The sequence below is a fragment of the Trematomus bernacchii genome, unplaced genomic scaffold (genome assembly GCF_902827165.1).
Source record: "Trematomus bernacchii unplaced genomic scaffold, fTreBer1.1, whole genome shotgun sequence".
Classification (NCBI taxonomy): Eukaryota; Metazoa; Chordata; class Actinopteri; order Perciformes; family Nototheniidae; genus Trematomus; species Trematomus bernacchii.
In genome coordinates, this window is record NW_022987609.1 from 1,789,656 (window position 1) to 1,808,776 (window position 19,121).

The 19,121-nt window shown below is 37.7% G+C and overlaps 1 protein-coding gene across 1 annotated transcript; it reads right to left on the minus strand.

The window, feature by feature from the left end:
* Positions 1–13,230: 13,230 nt before the first annotated feature.
* Positions 13,231–18,311, minus strand: r3hdml (R3H domain containing-like). The gene is made up of 7 exons (XM_034131740.1): positions 18,306–18,311; positions 16,441–16,694; positions 16,194–16,296; positions 15,272–15,390; positions 15,040–15,142; positions 13,988–14,103; positions 13,231–13,363 (listed from the first exon to the last, which is right to left on the minus strand). Exons 1-7 carry the CDS (start codon positions 18,309–18,311, stop codon positions 13,231–13,233), a joined length of 834 nt encoding a protein of 277 aa, XP_033987631.1.
* Positions 18,312–19,121: the final 810 nt, after the last annotated feature.

Consider the following 19,121-nt stretch of genomic DNA (forward strand, 5'->3'; position numbering starts at 1 on the left):
AACACAGTGTTTGTTAATGGTAGGAATAAACACACAAAAAAGGGCCATTCACAAACTACAAGATGTGATAGGCAGACTATAGGTTGAGTTAAAAGTTAAATGTAACAGTTTAATATGCAAATGTAATCAACCTAAAAACACAACAAGCCTCAACATTTACATTTCCAGGATCATTATGTCTTTTTTGAAATCATCCGGTTTAACTATGTAATGTCGAACAAAATTAGAACAATTCTCAACAGAAATACTTAAATTAAAACGGCCCCATTTAGTGTTTTTACATAAAAATATAAACACTAAATGTATGATTTGTTAAAACACAATTACACACCATAATATTGTTTCATTATGTATTTGTCAACTATTATAACTCACACAAAGTATAACTTATGTCTAAACTAATGAATGATTGGTCGAATAATTTCTAATAATTCATTGTATTAGTATTTAATATGAGTATGTCCTAGGGGAGTGTTTAATCCATTGAAATGTGGATAAAATCTGCGGACTAAACCTAAGAGGTCCCTTTTACATTTTCTTTTTAAACTCCTGAAACTGAGCATGTGGTCTTTTTTATGTATAATGATAAATCATAAAATGTAATTAAAGCTATGTTATACTGTGATTTACTCACTAACTGGTAAAACACCAGTAGTGGATTTTTCACAAGAGTAGATTAATCTGTGAACAAAGACAGATTGTTCATTTTTCATTAACTGTTAGTTATTACTAATCGTGAGTAAATCATGTCACATTTTTATTGAGAATGTGATTAAAAAAAAGCACCCATCCTTTCAGTTTTTATGGGTGCTTTTCTGTGACTCCTCACTGAATCTGGATTTTTTTTTAAGGAATAGATGATCTGCTTGCACAGTGTCCGCCCCCACGCATGTCACACAGCAAACAGTAGTCGTGTATTTGAAGAGAAAGTGCCAGTACATAGTGGCAGGTCAACAATCCCGAGTTCAGGCCGAACTTCTGAAGCCCCGTGTACGTGAACTTGTTAACCACACACTCAAATTATACTGGGGGCTCATAAAATTATTTTTCTTGCAGCAGACAAACACCATAACATTCCTGGAGGTCCCTGTGCATGATGATCTGTTCAATGATTACAAATTGACAGAAAAACCCCTCTTAGAGTAATCCAATCAGAAGTGAAAATGGAAGTGATCAACCCGTGATTAAACCACTATTCTTTTCTCATAGATTAACATTAATTGATATTTAACAACATGATTAACTCAACCAGGCTCAATGACTCATGATCAGAGATGATTAGCGTCTTCTCTATGATTATCTTGCATCAAAACTGAGTCAGTGGCAGCGAGTCGTTGCACATGTGTGTACAGAGGTCGTCCATTACAACATTTCTTCACGTTCGATCCGTGCTGCTCTTCTGCAATGCCCATATTTGCTCAAGAAGTGTGCTGATTATTTCAAAGCACTAAGCACAGAGGGGGGGTGAGCATGGGAGAATCAGTGTGGAGCTATGAATGAGTCACTCAGAGCAAATCTTATCTCCCCTGTCATTAAAGTGCTTTTATCGCTGCTCCCATCTTAAAATTCTGTGAACTCCTCAAGGAACAGTCATATCAGGACTATAAAGCATAATCTGTCAGGTTACAACTTTCTTAATCACGAACTGACAAACTGTTCTGATGTGTTAGATAGAGGACTGGTTAGCCAAGAAATCTCCTTTAACCTATCTGCGTTTTGAGGTGGGGGGTTTGTCCTGAGTTACTGTACAATGTCAGAGCAGACAGGCTGGATTGACACGCGCAGGCTGTACAACTCAAAGACCTACGAACAGAATAAAATTGTATTCTGGAGACATTTTCTTATGTTGTCGCAATATTTAAACCACAGAGCCACAGACTGGAGACGTGCTCTACAGAGACCAAACAGGTCCTGCTGTCATATGGGAAAAATTGTTCATAGGGGTAATACATGTCTAGATATTTAAAGAGGCCCTATCATGGTCATTTTCAGGTTCATATTTGTATTTCGTGCCTCCACTGTGACATTTTGACATGCTGGCAAAACCTGGCAAAGTAGTAAAAACAGCATATTTCACACACACACACACACACACACACACACACACACACACAGACACACACACACACACACACACACACACACACACACACACACAATTCATGTCTTTAATGCTAATTAGCAATTGTTAGCATGCTAAAAAGCTAAACTAAGATGGTGAACATTGTAAACATTCACGTTAGCACGGAATGCTAATGTTAGCTGTGCCTGAGCGTAATGAGGCTCTCTTACATTATACAGTATATATCACATAAAATAATTTATACAAGTAAAGGACAATTCAAATCTAAATGTAATTTAAGTTAAACATTGCTATGGTTGTGTATAAGCAACAGTTCTTTTTGGATTAAAATACTGAAACTCAATGGAGGCCAAAAGATTTGAGCAATTATTTTAATCAAAAATGTACTATTTGTATAATATTTAATACAGACAATATACAAATGTGCATGTTAAAAATGTCATGCAAGGCAGTAGAGGTGGTAGTCTGTAGTTCTGTGATGTGTGTTGGATCGATGATAGTTGATTTAAGTTTTAGTCAGTAGTATCCTGTGCCTTATTTCATATATATTTTTCCCCATTGGATTCAATCTGTGTCTTTTTTTATTTATTATTCCTTACTTTGTCTGTGTGTTTTTTATGTGGTTGAATATTTAAATGAGTGTGTTATGTGTAATTTGTTTATGGCCCAATAAAATAAAATCACATTTTCCATATGTTTCATCTAATTGTGATGTTTTGAAGCACAAAACAAACATGTGATAAGCAGATATCCAAGCTGAAACTGTATTCCAACACAGCACTTTGATAATGGCTGCCACTGACATTAACCGCCTGACATTTAGCTGTTTAATAGCTGCTGAACGCAGTGGGCGGCTGCCATGTTGAAATGTGATGGACCAGAGAGAGCTGTCTTATAATCAGTCACCCAAACTCCTGCCCCGGGGCTAAAAGTCAAAGGATCGCTGAGACCTGATGTAACACTTGTGTGATTCTCCCCTTTGAAACTTCAAACTGTGAACAAAGTCCTGTCTATCTTTTCAATAGGAATCTCCGACCACTGACCAAACTCCATTTGCAACAGCTGCCTATTTGTACCTTCTCCTCTATGACTACATTTCATTTCCCCTAAGCCCGATCTGAAAGGCAGGCGGCCTGGAAAGCGACCCCGTAAAGTAAATGAAAATACAGGAACTAACATCTGGGATAAAGAGACGATCACTGTGGCCTGGAGGAGTTTATAACATGTGGAATATATACTGACGGGGGACTTTAATTTTGTTTCTTTCCAAAAGAGAGCTGCCACTACATGGGGGGAAATGTGAGTGTTTGTGAAGCAGCATCCAGGAGTGTTGATAAGAGGGAAACAGAAGGAGACAATGTGCTGGCTGCAGCAGATTTGAGGCTCTGCTCGCTCTCCTGCAGGAGATGAAGCAGATAGGTGAGTAGAGTGTCATGGCAAAGACCTTGTCAACAGATAACTATCTGCAAATAACACGACTTATGCAAGCCTCTGTGGCTGACAGCGGGGATATCATGTCTTCTATGCCACTGAAATATCGTCAATGCTTTCATTAACTCTAATAACACAGATTGGTTATTTGTGAGGATTAATTTACCATTTAAAATAAAATAAGAATGTCTTTATAGCGAGTTCATTATGTTATAGCTTTCTCCTGCTTATATAGAAGAAACCACTTTTTGTACACGTCAGTTAAATAGCTTATTTCTATTTTTCCTGTTAAATTATAGCATTGTATAACTTAAGTGAAGTTAATCTGTTCTCAGAGGCCTACAAACCCTGCAATCCAAAGCACGTTCACCCCCAGTAGAAATGTTATAGGTGTAGTTTTGGGGGTTCTTCGATACAAATGAAAAATGATATCACAGATTTAATCAGATTGCCAATCAGATGCCTTTCCGTGTTATTTAAAAGCTCAAATTTTACTTTAAAATGTAAACAAAATGTGTCTATCTTCTGCCATTTAACCTGACCTCTTTAAGGGGGGGTTTAACTGTGTTTTATGAAGTTGATTTCAATACATTTCAAATGGAAAGACGTTGAAATCATGATATCTTTGGGCAAATAAAGCAGAGTTATCATATGTTTTCTCATCAATTATGATTATTTGGTCTATTAGGATAATGAAAAATGCTAGTGTCTATATATTTTCTTAGTATTTTATAATATTACGGGGTAATACAATAAGACTAGGTCGATACATTAAGGAGGTATGTGGTTTTACGATGAGATGATCTTGAGTTTTTTTCCAAACTATTTTTGAGATTGTGACTTTGATTCTAAAACATGTCCTTATGGAATTAAATGAAAGGCTTTGCAAAACGTTGTAAGACTACCACAGCTGTGTAGTCCTCATGCACAGTTTAAATATTTCCACACAGCTATGTAGTGTTTTAAGCTGAGGAAACATCCTCAAGTATTTTGCAGAGAGATACAAATCTATAATCTACAAAAACATGCTTGATGTTGTTTCACATCCAGTCAGACTGACAAACTCAAGTAGCCTCCGTTCCACCAAATAAGTAAACAATTGCATCAATAAACACAAAAACTCATGCAAGACGTAAATCAATCACAGCGGGTGATAAGGCGCTGTAATCATTAACTCTGTTTTGCTGAGAATTCATTTTGACTGCAGGCCCGATCCCCTCCGTCAGCAGCTCTTATCTCTCTGATTCTCTCTGAGGTCCTTCAAGCTGCAGCCGATCGATACGCATCTAACCTCCACAGCTTCAATAACAAGGCACTAAATATTAGGGGAGTCAGAGCACGACCTTAATCAAAGAGGGCTTAAATTGAAATCTGATTAATTGTGACAACATTACACACGTAGAAAACAAACTAAGGACAAGAGGTGAACACTATAGCTGTAAACTCTGTGCAGCTTATCAGTTTCATTTTCTGGCTTCAAACTATGCTAACTTGCATTGTTTCCTATCAAAATACGTTCAATTCAACTCCATTCAAGAAGGCAGACACATACTCATTGTTTGTCTGGCTTTAGTCATCCAGATTTTTGTTTGGACGGTTTAAACCTGTCAACGGTCAATCAAATCTTTCTCTATTTTATGGAAGAAACACGCAACTCCACAGCGTAATTGAATACTTCATACAAGTTAAAATGGTAAATAAAAGCACAAAATGTCAGCAAAATGTGCATGAGCATTCAAAGTGTGCCACAGGCCTCTGCTGTAGTGTGTTCCTTCTTGAGTTAAAGTAGGAAAAAGAAGAAAGAAACCTTATGCATTTTTATCTTGAATCAACATTAAATCCCCCCCAAAAATATTAAGCATTGTGCAGGATCATAATATTATATATTTTATATTGGATTATTGTTATCTTCAATGTAATGTTAAATTAACAAGAACATAGCATTTACATTTTGTAGCTGGTCAAGGTGAAGCTAATTTTAACTATATTATAAACAGCTGGGTACTTGAATCCATGACATTGCAACATTATGTATAAGTTTTGCATGTGAATAAAAATGAAACTGCAGCTATAAGATATATGTCCTGGAGTAAAAGTACAACATTTCCACCTAACATGTTAAGTAGAGCAGTACAAGTACGAAGTAGCAAGAAATGGAAATACTCTGATTACTGGAAACTGGTTGAAATTATAATTATGTGTGGTTAATGTAATTTGTTCTTTTTCACTAAGTAGCTCAAATTAAACCTCGAGTCTTGAGTGTACTCAGTAACCTTTTACCACTGCCAGTACACATTAAATCACTACTTATACTGCCCTCATGTGGACACACGGCACAACACATCCAACTCACAGCAGTTAACCAGGCTCACGTGTTTTGAGCTGAATGCTGAATTACTGATTTACCATGCATCCTAAATACTGCATGCATAGAATCCAATAATTGGGATTTTAACGAAAGTATAGGCTAAAAGATTAATTAAGCATTTTCCTCAATGAAGCATCTCTTGTAAACAGTCAACATCTAGAGCTTTCCAGTCCTGCAACTCACTTCTTTTAAAGATTCAAGCAGCATTTTGAACAAGGAAACACACACAACACTATTGTACTTCAGCGTGCATCAGCTTTACTTCCAACCGCTTTAACCCTCACCCTCGCTTCTGGAATAATCTACACACACCGGTTCCTGAAATTCCCAGCCTTGACTCTCTGTGTTTCCGTCACTTTTACCTGGGTGCAGCAGCTTTACTTCCATCAGCTTTAAAACCCTCACCCTCACGTCTGGAATAATCGACACACCGGTTCCTGAATTTCCCAGCCTTCTCTCTCTGTGTTTCCGTCACTTTTACCTGTGTGCAGCAGCTTTACTTCCAACAGCTTTAAAACCCTCACCCTCACCCTCGCTTCTGGAATAATCTACACACACCGGTTCCTGAATCTCCCAGCCTTCTCTTTCTGTGTTTCCATCACTTTTACCTGTGTCTGTGAAGTGCAGTGTCCCATCCTGGCCGTACATCCCTCTGAAGGCCTGACAGTGGGCCTGACAGTGTGCCGGCCAGCGGACAGGAGGCCCCTGAGCCTCGGCGGCTCTCTGGGGCCCGGCCAGGCTGAGGCCGGCTGGAGGAGAGGAGGCTGTCCCTGGATAGTGCTGCTGTTGGGCCGGGGCCGGCTGTAAGGGCCCAACGCGCCAGGGATAATCCCCCTAATGCCTGTCACAATGAGATTTGATTGGAGACTTGAACACCCGGATTAATGGTGTCAAGTGAACAGTGTGTAATATCTATGCTCCTAACAAAATGCTAATGGTGATTTCTGCCTCTGAGGTACAGCTAGATCATATTTTGAATTCAAGTTAGGGAATTTTCAATAGGACAATTTTAATCTTGAAATGGTTTGGCTGTTTTTTAAGTAAAGTTACCAGAAGGTTTCTTGTTGCTCAGTTTTATTGCTTATTGTAATTAAATGAAATGTAATACTTCTACGCTTTGTTTTAGCGCATTTGTCTTTTAGCCTATAATTCCCCAAAAGTCCAGTTGGCCCCGATTGACTAGCAAGATAAATTGCAATTATATATATAAAGTATTTAAAATGAGCTCAACCTTTACCAGCTGATAGAAACAATGATGCATTTATCATAACACAGTAATTTAAAATATTTGATTTTGAAATGGCCACTATATGCATAACAAGTCCTTTTGGTACTGCTATTGCATTTAAGTGTACAGCGAAAAGTAAGATTTTGCAATTTTCATGACAACTGGGCAACATCATCTGCTGAGGATGATCATGTGGTACGATCAAAAGCTCCAAACCAATAGAAAATAAATAAATGGACATGCCAGCAGTTTATAAACTACTTGCTCCAACGTTAAAATCTCAAATGGAAAGAATTTGCTAACCTATGAATGCATCAGTATATATAACACTGACTATAACTGCTGCCTATACTTTTAGCTGATAGTACTAGAGTCAAATTATGATTTGCGAATTAAGTCAAATATCTTCATATATCTCTTTCACTACTTTCAGTTCAAAACATTGAATACAAACATTGCAATGTTTAGCACATTTGAGGTACTCTTATTGTGTTTTCTTCATGCCAAATCTTCATCAGGTCCCACACAGCAACATGCATCATATATGACCAACATTATAAAAAAATGAGAGCGTGAAAAACCTTGCTGTCTTGACAGGCAGAGGTTTTTATTAGACGTGTTAACTCAGACGGTGTGTATCAGGGGCCTCCGTCGGGTCATTCAGCTCTGAAGGCAAACAGATTTCTGCTGAGGATCTGTTGAACGGCTGCTGTCATGTTTACATTCACAAAGTGATTCTGCCAACAGCGCAGCTCGGGAGTTTGTCCAGGTTGTGACCGTTGGGCCATTAATCCCATATGTCTGACACAAGTAATGTGTGTTGCACAAGGTTAGTTACATTGCTAATAGGACCGTTTAAAAGCTTTTCTCTGCACATTATTTAAAAAGAGACAGTTTTGGTACAGGAAATAACTCAGATTTTGTAGAAATTAGGCCTTCGTTATCATATTTAAAGTGGCACCTATAATCTGAAGAAAGTGCTGAATATGTATCGCCTGCTAGAGTCTTAATGTCAGCACAGTTTTGCAGCAAACTGAACAGTGACTTACAGTTTGTTTGGACAAAGAAGCACTTTATAAACCAATCCAGGCCAAAAAGAGGCTTAGTGTAGGCAGCTGCCAAAGAATGCATTTGTAACATAAACGTCCTGGTTTTGGAAGATTTGTTGAGAATATGGATAAAAAACAAAGTTGCTACTGTACTCAAAAACAATGCAAAGCAGGTGAGACAATGCTCTGCTCAGGGATGAAGAAGGCAAAGAGGTGACCAATGCTATAATCATTATTTTTAAAAACAGGGTCCCACAGTATGATAAAAACATACAATACAAATAAATTGTCAGCTGATTACTTTCTATTGCATGTAATCTAAAGGATAAAGCTGATTAAGACAAAAAATATCAATGTTAGTATTTAGGGTTAGGGTTCCTGAAACGCCTCCATTGGACTCTTTTGTTTACTTCTGGAATATAGTGACATCACTATGTAACACTTGCGCTTTTTTTTGCTAGCGCTCCAACACATTATACATGATAGGCTAAGGGGCGGGACATCTTTAAGTAGTTGACCAATCACAACAGAGCCGGCCAACTAACCAATCAGAGCAGACTGGGCTCTGGTTTCAGACAGAGGGTGAAAAGAGGTGCTGCAGCACAGGCAGTATGAGAAAAATAAAGAGCTTTTTGAACATTAAAGCATGGAGACATGTCAGAGACACTAAATACTGAACATTTTTTTATTCTATATACATTTTATTACTTTTATTTTATTTGACCTTTATATTACTTAAATTGTTTATGTTTATACATCTTATTTGATCTTGTATTACACATTTTTTGTTATGTTTGTATAATTAATTTTTATTTTATAAATTTAAAAATGGAACAACTGCCCCGAAAACCAATTTCCCCCTGGGATTATTAAAGTGTTTCTGATTCTGTTTCTGATGTCCTCTAAACATTATGTATACTAATCTGTTGGCCTCTTCTGTGTTTCATAACTGTTAAATGTTATTAGTGGGCAATGTTTCGTAAATCATCAGATCTTAGTGTGGTGGGTCATGTCTTGATATTCTTATGTTGATTGTAACCCATTTCACCGATGCGTTATTATGTTGAATGTGTATAAGCCATTTCTTGTATGATTATACTTCTAATTTTGCCCGAGCTTTGTAATATTTGCATCTTCTGGTCCCACTGTGACATGCAAATCATTCAATGAATGACCACAGGAGTAAAAACAAAACCTCCATCAACTGCTGTATTAGAAAGCTGGTGTGAGAGGCAGTACTGTGCACAGTGGCCTTCACTTTCATTGAGATTCAAAACAGACATCACACAGGGGAGAAACACTGCCTGTAGCAGCGATGTGTGAAGAGAAATGTAAGGGATGTGGATTGCTTTGTATCCTGGAGTCCAACCAAGCTAGCTTTATCAAAGTTTCATATTTCAGGCTTTTCAGTTACAAAGAGAATATTTTAGCTAGGAGAAAAGTACATCTGCCTTTTCCAATATGCAGCTTCTCACAACTCCCTCTTGTATTCAACAGCATCAAGCTCAAATACTTTAAAATCATCCTGTAAACTCCCTCACTGCTCCGACAGCTCAAAACCTTCATCATCACCATCAGGCTCGGCTCCCATGGCCTCTTTTAACAACCTCCATATCTCTGACACACCTCCTGTATTACAGCCGTGTGAAAAAGGCAGACACAAATGGCGATGATAATTATTTCCCCTCTTCTGATTCTGTTGTGATCCAGCAGAGCTCTGGAGCCAAACAGATGCTGCACAAACCAGCGAAAAAGAAAGAAAAAACCAAGCAGCTGTCACACACTACACCTCTTTTCTCTTACTGCGCTGACAAAAAGAAAAAGTGTGTACTCACCAAATGGAGGTTCCATACTTGAAGCAACTTGTGTGTTTACATTGACCATGTCGTCCTCTGCTTCCTCTCAAACATGTGTTTTAAATCCACTTTTCCCTCCCTCACCATAAGGTGTAAAATGTGGAAGTTTGGCGCAGGTTGCTGTAGTGTGAGAAGGGTGTTGTTGGTGCAAGGTAAGGCCGGTGTTGCCGCTGTTATCTTATTGATTTTCCTAATCTGGGCAAATGTGGGTGGGGAGGTTAAACAGTAACTAGCTCGTATGGACACCAATCTATATAGCAGCTGTAACTAAGGCAACATGATGATAGAAACTCAAATAGACATTAAGTTATTATGTGCTTTTCCCTCTTTCTCATCACCAAATAGCAGTTTCTCCAAATACAGATTAGTGACTAAGAGCGCTGAGTAAGAAACTGAGTTTATACAGAAAGGAGAGGGAAAGCTGGAGGGTGGGGAGTCAAATAAAAGACTGAGAGGAGTGGAGCATGTACTGAGGGTGGCAGCGAGCAAACTGTGATGAGTAACCTCACCAGTTTTGTTTTTACTGAAGGAAAAATATAAAATTGGGCCTAAATCCCCTGTGGATGTCAGGAAACCCACTGAAATCTAATTAAAAAATACTATTTGCATTACTTCCTGTCCTAAATGGAAATTTCCCACATGCTTGACTGCATAAAATCTAATGTGGCATCATGCAGCTCCATCTGATATATACATTTTACCAATTTCACAGGAAGATTAATTTTCTTAGGTAATTTTCATAAATAATGATGATGATTAACATGATTTACATCCCATCGATATGTCAGATTCTGGATTTATCACCTATTTTAACAATACTGGTGTTTTTATGGGCTTTATGTGATTTATAGTTGCTTGAGCACATTTTGTGAAAACATGCACTTTTTGTTCTCTTGCTACTGTTGTTAAATAAGAGGATCAATGCCACTACAGCCTGCAGCCAGTTAGCTTAGCTTATGGTAAATCCTTTAAAGGCTACCTGGAGAAACAGCTAGGCCAGTTCAAATAAAAACCTCTGAAACGTATTTATTACTATGTAACTTATTTGTTTAATCTCCACAAAAACCATAGATAAAAGTTGTGGCTTTATAGGGCTTTTTGTGCTGGACTATTTCTTAGCTAGTAGACAAAAATGTGAATTATTGTGTCAAACTATTTTCTTTTTAAACTATTTCTTTAGTTGTCTGTGGAGTCATTAACTGGTGATGCCATCCTCAAGAGAAAACAAAGCACAAAAGTGACAGAGACAGGCTATCAGTTTCCCTGGGTTTCCAGTCTTCATGCTAAACTAAGCTAACTGTCTCCAGAGAGGCGAAGTCCCTCCCTTTCCGGTTGAGCTCCATGGGACCTTATTTCGGAAAAGTTATGCATTGAAGTCAATGGAGAGAGAAAGATTATCTTTCTGAATTGTGCCACGAATTACACATATGATGTTTGTCAATTTAAAAGATAATTTTACAAGTCAAAAAAATAAAAATGTGTCATAAAACTGTGAAGTAACACTTTTTTGTGTGTGAAACCGCTCAATGACCTGCATCTCCCGTCTCGCACCACACACCAAGACGGCCGTCACGTTGGCACATTTCACTTCTTTCTTTCAGAATGAGGCGTAAAGTATTACAAGAGGTGAAAATCACTACAAGTCTGGGCGTGTTGAGAGCTGTACATACACACAAGGGGAGTTAGTCGGTTCCGTAAGAGCCAGCATGCGGGACCGGGATTCTGGGATTTGTAGTCTTTCTAGTTGCGTATTTTTCATAGTCTTTTATTTCAACAGTTTTACGACAAACTGTGACTTTTTTGACATGGAAATTATTATTTAAGATTGACAAACATCATATGTGTAATTCGTGGCACAATTCAAACGGGATCGAAAGATAAGTTTTCTCTCTCCATTGACTTTAATACATACTTTTTCCGAAATAAGGTCCCATGGAGCTCCCCCGGAAAGGGAGGGACTTCACCTCTCTATAGCATCTTCTTGTAATCTTAAACCAAGACAAGAAAGCAAATAATTGTATTAAACTATTTCAAAAACGATTTATTTTACTTTCTGTGGACTCATTTACTGGTGATGACATCCTGAAGATTGAAAGTCATACAGTTTAAAAAAAAAAAGTTGCAGTTATGTTTAACAACTATAATATTACAGAAATGAAGAGTCAGCAGCCACTCTCCATTTTAGAACAAAGACCTGCCAGATAAATGGCTCATTACACTTTTGTTTGTGAGGAACTTTGTTTGCTTGGAGAAAATTGTTCCCATATCCAATATGTTATACGTTTATTGTTAGTGGTCGTGTGTGTGTGTGTGTGTGTGTGTGTGTGTGTGTGTGTGTGTGTGTGTGTGTGGTGTGTGTGTTGTGTGTGTGTGTGGGTTGGAAGCACAGCTGATTCCCTCATATTTTAGACCATAAAAGTTGCATTAGTCTCGTTTATGGCTCAGGAAGTCTCCGAGGGTTGAATGGAGAGAGATGTAATGAGGTGACATGCAGGACAGAACATTTCCTGCAGGAGCAATTATTTATATATATATATATATATATACAGCACAGCGTCATCATTTATTTATAACTTAATTACTATTCAGCCATCAGGCAAACTGTGAATTAAGCACATTCACTGCAGGAATGACTGGACAGATTTTCACACTAAACAAAAAAATATATACCATCAGGTTAGAAGTTCATAGTAAATATAATATGTACAACAAAAGTGCTTATTTTTTTAGGGGGGGGGGGGTTAATGCATATAAAACGTCACCCAAATTAATCAAAAACAGTGCAAACAATCGCTGTGGATGTCTATAAAAAATATAAAAATGGGAAACTTATGAAAGGTTATTTTGTTAGTGATCAACAGCGCTGAAAATATAAAAATGTATTTTAAAACATTATTAATATAGATTTACTTTGAACGTAGTGGTAAGTAGAGAGCTGCATCATTTTATGCAGACATTACATTACATGTTACTTGTTGGACGCTTTTATCCAAAGCGACTTACATACTCAATACTGTGGGCAATCCCCACAAGAGCAATTTGGGGTGAAGTGTCTTGCCCAGGGACACAGCGACATGCTGACTGCAGTGGGGTTTGAACCTGTGACCCCCTGATCCGAACACCAATGCACAACCCACTGCGCCACATCATCAAACTTGACTTGACATGGATTATGACTTTGTTTTCTTCCATTTAAACACATTAAAAACAGTGTGTTAAAGTCTTGTAAGTCTTCTGGGTTTTGTTTTTGGGGAGCACTGGTTCCTCCAGCAGGAGCCGCCGTAGCTGGACGGACAGACAGAGCAAGGCTTCCCCCTCTTATAGGGGACCTCCCCCACCCAGTTGCCCCTGAAAAAAACAAATGAACATATTAGCTATGAGACATGTATCACATTGCACAAACACAACCGAACATTCCCCAACATTAAACATATAGCAGATTAGAAAATAATGCAAAAATAAATAAAAAGTGTGCAGTTACTAGAAATCTATTTAAAGTACAGACCAAGAATATAATTACATTTGCAATCCACAAACAGAGCAGAGTACGGCTTACAGTTCTCCAAGTAGATTAACCATATTTAACATTTCCTCACAGTAGTTTAGTCTTTTCACTTTAACCTTCCATAGCTTCTGCAATGTCCCCATTTGAGCTATAAGACATTTTTAATGTGTGAGTTTCCCCTCAACATGTTGGTTTGATACAAATACCTATTAATGGACGATACTGTAACTATTGTATATTCTTGTTGTTATCAATACAACCCTTAAAACCAATAATGTATCTGTAAGTGAGTCACTAATGCATACTTTACTTTAACTCTTAAGTACTCTAAGCCTTAGTTATTTCCAGCGCAACAGTGTGGAATGAGTTGTTTTCTCTCCTTGAAAAGCCAATGATAAATTCAAAAATGAGGGATTGTGTAGACCGGTTTTGTGCTGTTAAAATTGTATTTATTAAACTTGACTTACTTCACAGAGTAGTTGCAGACCAGCAGCGTCGCCTCCTTCCACGTGTTTCCAAACACCTTCATGTTGGAGCACTTCCTGACGGCACATCCCACTTTCTTGGTGCTCGCCCAAACCATCTGAGAGAAAAGAAAAACACTTTTTGATGCTTATAGTTTATCCATAAAAGGAAACCATGCACATCTCCGCATTTAAAAAGTAATCTGGGTTGATATGTTTCATATATCATCTTTAGTAAGGGACTGTCAATTATTAGGATGGGGTTAAGGGGGCTGAATCTGAAATCTTAAAGTGCACCTATCATGCTATTTTTAGGCAATAGCATAGGTCTCAGATATATAAAATATATAAAAAACATGTCTACGAAGTGTTTTGCTCAAAATACCAAACAGATCACCCATTCTAGCCATGCCTCATATCCCTCTATTTCACTTCCTGTTTCAAAAGTGCTGATTTGGGGTATAAAGCTTTAAAAAAAGAAAATAAATTATTATTTTTTTAAAAGGAGGGGGCTTAGCTCATGCGGGAGATTCTACCGGCAGATACTGCGGTGATGAAACGCCATATCATGGATTATCAAGGATTGTTTCTGAAACAGTATGGAGCTCAAGGCTTTCTCTCTTGCCGGTTATACCACAAGGTGAGTTCCTTTTTATTTCCTGCTTCTTCACACACATGCTCTCCAGTACAGGTTAGCTCTGAGTGTTAGCGATGCTAATGTAAACACCGACCATATTACGTCCAAAACAGTCGGGCATTGTTTCTGATAGCAACGTTTCTGATAGGCCCGTGGGTGTAAAGCCAGCATACATTTCCGATATTACGTCATATCGGACGCAAATCTGGATCAGATACCATAAAATGGTAATATAAGTAATAGTAATATAAATGTAGGAAAGAAGGTTTATTTAATGAATATACAGTTGCATGGTTACAGTATCCCAGAGAAGCAAAACCATGACTTTAGACATGTTTCATTTGGAACATGGAGTCCTCATGGAGTGGATGAATAAAATCCATTTGCACCTTTTCCTCTGTGCAAAAGAGACATCTACCTGGGTGTAGTGAGAGCAAACTGCTCCACTGCATCTGTTCGGGTAGGAGAAGTGATGCCTCTCCTCGTACCAGGACCGGACCAGATCAGTGATGGACTGGTACCTAAAAACAACACACATTCAGTCATTCACATATACAAATAGCTCCATGCCTTTTTGGATATTTTAAACCTGTAGTCATAGTATTTTAAGACCGTATTAGTGCATGAAATCAAGAGCTGATTCTTCATACCTTCCTGTAGTGATGGACAGGTTTTGGCCCATGTATCTCATGGCTTGTGTCGGACCGTGATCCCAAACGCATCGTGAGGCCCAGGAGTCAGCGGACTTAGCGAGTCCCTCATCCCAGAGCTGTAGAGACATGAATAGAGAGGAAATGAGAGATAAAGGGGTCATTAATTTCACTCTCTACTGTAAGACAACAACAACATAATTAACTATGTTCTATAGAGTTTTAATAAGACTGAAACCTACATCTGGTGCTGCTGTATTTGAACTGTTTTGTACCATAAAATAAGCCAATAAGGATAGTTTTGTGTTACATGTTTTATATAGGTAAGTTAGTTAAGATGCAGAATACATTTCAAGATTTTTGGGCTCAGGTGTGGTTTAATTTTTCCACTTGAGATGGGCTGCATTTCATTCTGGTTCGGGGTCCAATTGACTTGAACTCTTTCATTCATTAAAACCTTCCCATCTCACAAACAAAGCTTTCAAATTTGAAGGTTACAAAATAAAAGGTATAAATATAGTATGTTGTTATATGAGATATGGTGTATCATTAACATTAAAAATCATTTGGACCCAAAGGTGTTTCAAAACTCCAATATCATAAATCCAAATGGACTTCTTTGGGATTTGGGTCCCGAAATAGAGCTTTGTTATAAAGCTTGAGGCTTTGATTTCCCAATCAACAATAATATGTCAATGTTCTGTTCTAAATTATAGGACAGAATCTGAAATATCAAGATGAAAAGACAGAATATTAATGTGGTATCCCGAGTTGAGTTTGGCCTAAACTTGGTTCCAAATTTAGAATGATAAAGTAGCATGTACTGGAAATACTCAAGTGCCTCCAAACTGTACTTATAGTACTTGAGTAAATGTATTTAGTTACATAGCAGCACTGGTCCCTCTCCACAGCGTTCCCTCACCATGAACTCCATATTAGCTGCGGGGGGGAACACCTGTGAGCGGACTCGGTTGTGGTAATCCAGCAGAGCGTTGATCTCTCTGGAGGAAACGTCTCTTCTGCGTCTGCTCTCAGCTGCACTGAGCATCCAGAGGTCAGACGGGGTCTCAGCTGCACTGAGCATCCAGAGGTCAGACGGGGTCTGAGCTGCACTGAGCATCCAGAGGTCAGACGGGGTCTCAGCTGCACTGAGCATCCAGAGGTCAGACGGGGTCTCAGCTGCACTGAGCATCCAGAGGTCAGACGGGGTCTCAGCTGCAGCTCTGCTCACGTTGAGAGGAGCGACAGCAGCAGCCTCTGAGAGAGGAGTCAGCCACAGGGAGGCAGCCAACAGCAGCTGAACACAGGCTGCTGCCATCTGAGGCCTGCGGAGGGTGAGGAGGGGGAGGAAGAGGGGGAGGAAGAGAGGCGGGAGGAGAGGGAAGAAGGGGAGGCTACAGCTGAACCACCTCTCTGCACGACTCTGAGGAGGAGACACGTTTATATCATTATCAGACAATTAACACATTGCAAACAGGTGGGGAGTTAAAGTGTTGGGGACATAGGGGGTCAATAAAAAAATGCAGGCGATATAATGGGGGGTCAGTAAGGTCAGAATAAATGATTACAAAGGCCAGGAAAAACAAGAAACTGTGTCAAGAATGTTAACGTTACAGATCACTGCATGCATGCTTTTTGTTAATGTGAAAATAAATCTTTATGAAGTGTTTTCATTTGTTATTTAACATTTCTATTTTCCTAAACATTGTAAACTGTGACAAGGTAATGGTGACAAAATGAAAGTAAGTATCAGTGGTATATCGTTTTCATTCTACTTATATTAATACATTTACAGTACCCATCTATCTATCTGTCTACCTATCTATCTATCTATCTACTGTATCTACCATCTATCTATCTATCTATCTATACCCATCTATCTATCTGTCTACCTACCTATCTATGTATCTACCTATCTATCTACCCATCTATCTATACCCATCTATCTATCTATCCATCTATCTATCTATCTATCTATCTATCTATCTATCTATCTATCTATCCATCTATCTATCTATCTATCTATCTACCCATCTATATATATATATCTATCTATCCATCCATCTATCTATCTATCTATCTATCTATCTATCTATCTATCTATCCATCCATCTATCTATCTATCCATCTATCTATCTATCTATCTATCTATCTATCTATCTATCTATCTATCTATCTATCTATACCCATCTATCTATCTATCTATCCATCTATCTATCTATCTATCTATCTATCTATCTATCTATCTATCTATCTATCTATCTATCTATCTATCTATCTATCTATCTATCTATCTATCTATCTATCTATCTATCTATCTATCTACCCATCTATCTATCTATCTATACCCATCTATCTATCTATCTATCTATCTACCCATCTATCTACCCATCTATCTATCTATCTATCTACCCATCTATATATATATATCTATCTATCCATCTATCCATCCATCTATCTATCTATCCATCCATCTATCTATCTATCCATCCATCTATCTATCTATCTATCTATCTACCCATCTATATATATATCTATCTATCCATCTATCTATCTATCTATCTATCTATCTATCTATCTATCTATCTATCTATCTATCTATCTATCTATCCATCTATCCATCTATCTATCTACCCATCTATCTATCTATCTATCTATCTATCTATCTACCCATCTATATATATATATCTATCTATCTATCTATCTATCTATCTATCTATCTATCTATCTATCTATCCATCTATCTATCTATCTATCTATCTCTACAGTATGAATCAAAACTGGAAACTGCAAAACTCTAAAGTTCTGCTGCAACAGGTGTAAAATGAATAAACCAACACCAGGTTGATTTGCATATCCAAGAGTGTACAAAAAAGCATGGTTTAGGAAACAGAGACATTTAGTAAAAACCTACAAAAAAAACCTTCAAGCAGTCACAACCAAAACAAATCGAAAATCGAAAATGTCATCGCTGTGCAAAAGTGTACAGAAGTAAAAGTGTAACACAAAAATAGGAAAACTCTGAGTCTCTTACCTTCATCTGTGGATCTTTTCACAGAGCGGAGAAATCCTCTCTTCAACCAGCCTTTGCAAACAAGCCCGTTTGTCGTGTGGCAGAGAGTTTTAACTCGGCGTTCAAAAAACAAACTCCTGGCTCTTCTTCTTCTTTCCTAAACCTACAGACTGTCTCTTTCTTGTTCCCCACTGGAGACAAATTCACCACCACAGGAAATTGCCTTTCAGAGCAGTCTTGTTTTTCAGACATTCAACATCACGTCTGATTTTTTGTATGCTTTATAACAAATGTGTTAATGTTACTTTACTACATTAAATGATGATTTGTAAAAGGACATTTTGGGTGTTTAATCATTCATAGTATTTCCAATAAAGACTTGTTTTATTTTGTTTATTTTGTGCTATATTACATTGCTCAGGGTTACATTTTATTTTCATTATACAATACAGGATTTCAAAAGGAAATGCAGCTGTAGCACCCTCAACATACAGTAGAAGTAATCATAATCATAATATTATAAAAAGTATACATATATATAATCCTATAAGTATCCTTATTATATTACTGTACATCTTCCTTTAAAAAGAATATTAGTTTTTCTTCTTTAGTGCTACTTTTATGTACTTTGTTCAATTGAATTGCCTATTTTATTTTATAAATAGGTACAGTGCAATAACAGTGCGATATGATACATATAGGTTTTAGTGCATAGGTGATAGAAAGTGTTACCTAGTTTCTTTCTTTCAAATTGAAGTTAGGACAGTCTAATTTTTAAACTCTGAGAGATTGAGGCTTTTTTACAGGAGCAAATGTTTTGGCTTCCCTCCTGACCTC

Excerpts from the sequence above, each read along its gene's own strand:
- r3hdml (XM_034131740.1), bottom strand. Across the intron at positions 15,391-16,193 it reads CAGCTAATATGGAGTTCATG|CTCTGGGATGAGGGACTCGC; the intron begins GTGAGGGAACGC and ends ATGTCTCTACAG. Across the intron at positions 15,143-15,271 it reads CTGTCCATCACTACAGGAAG|GTACCAGTCCATCACTGATC; the intron begins GTATGAAGAATC and ends TGTTGTTTTTAG.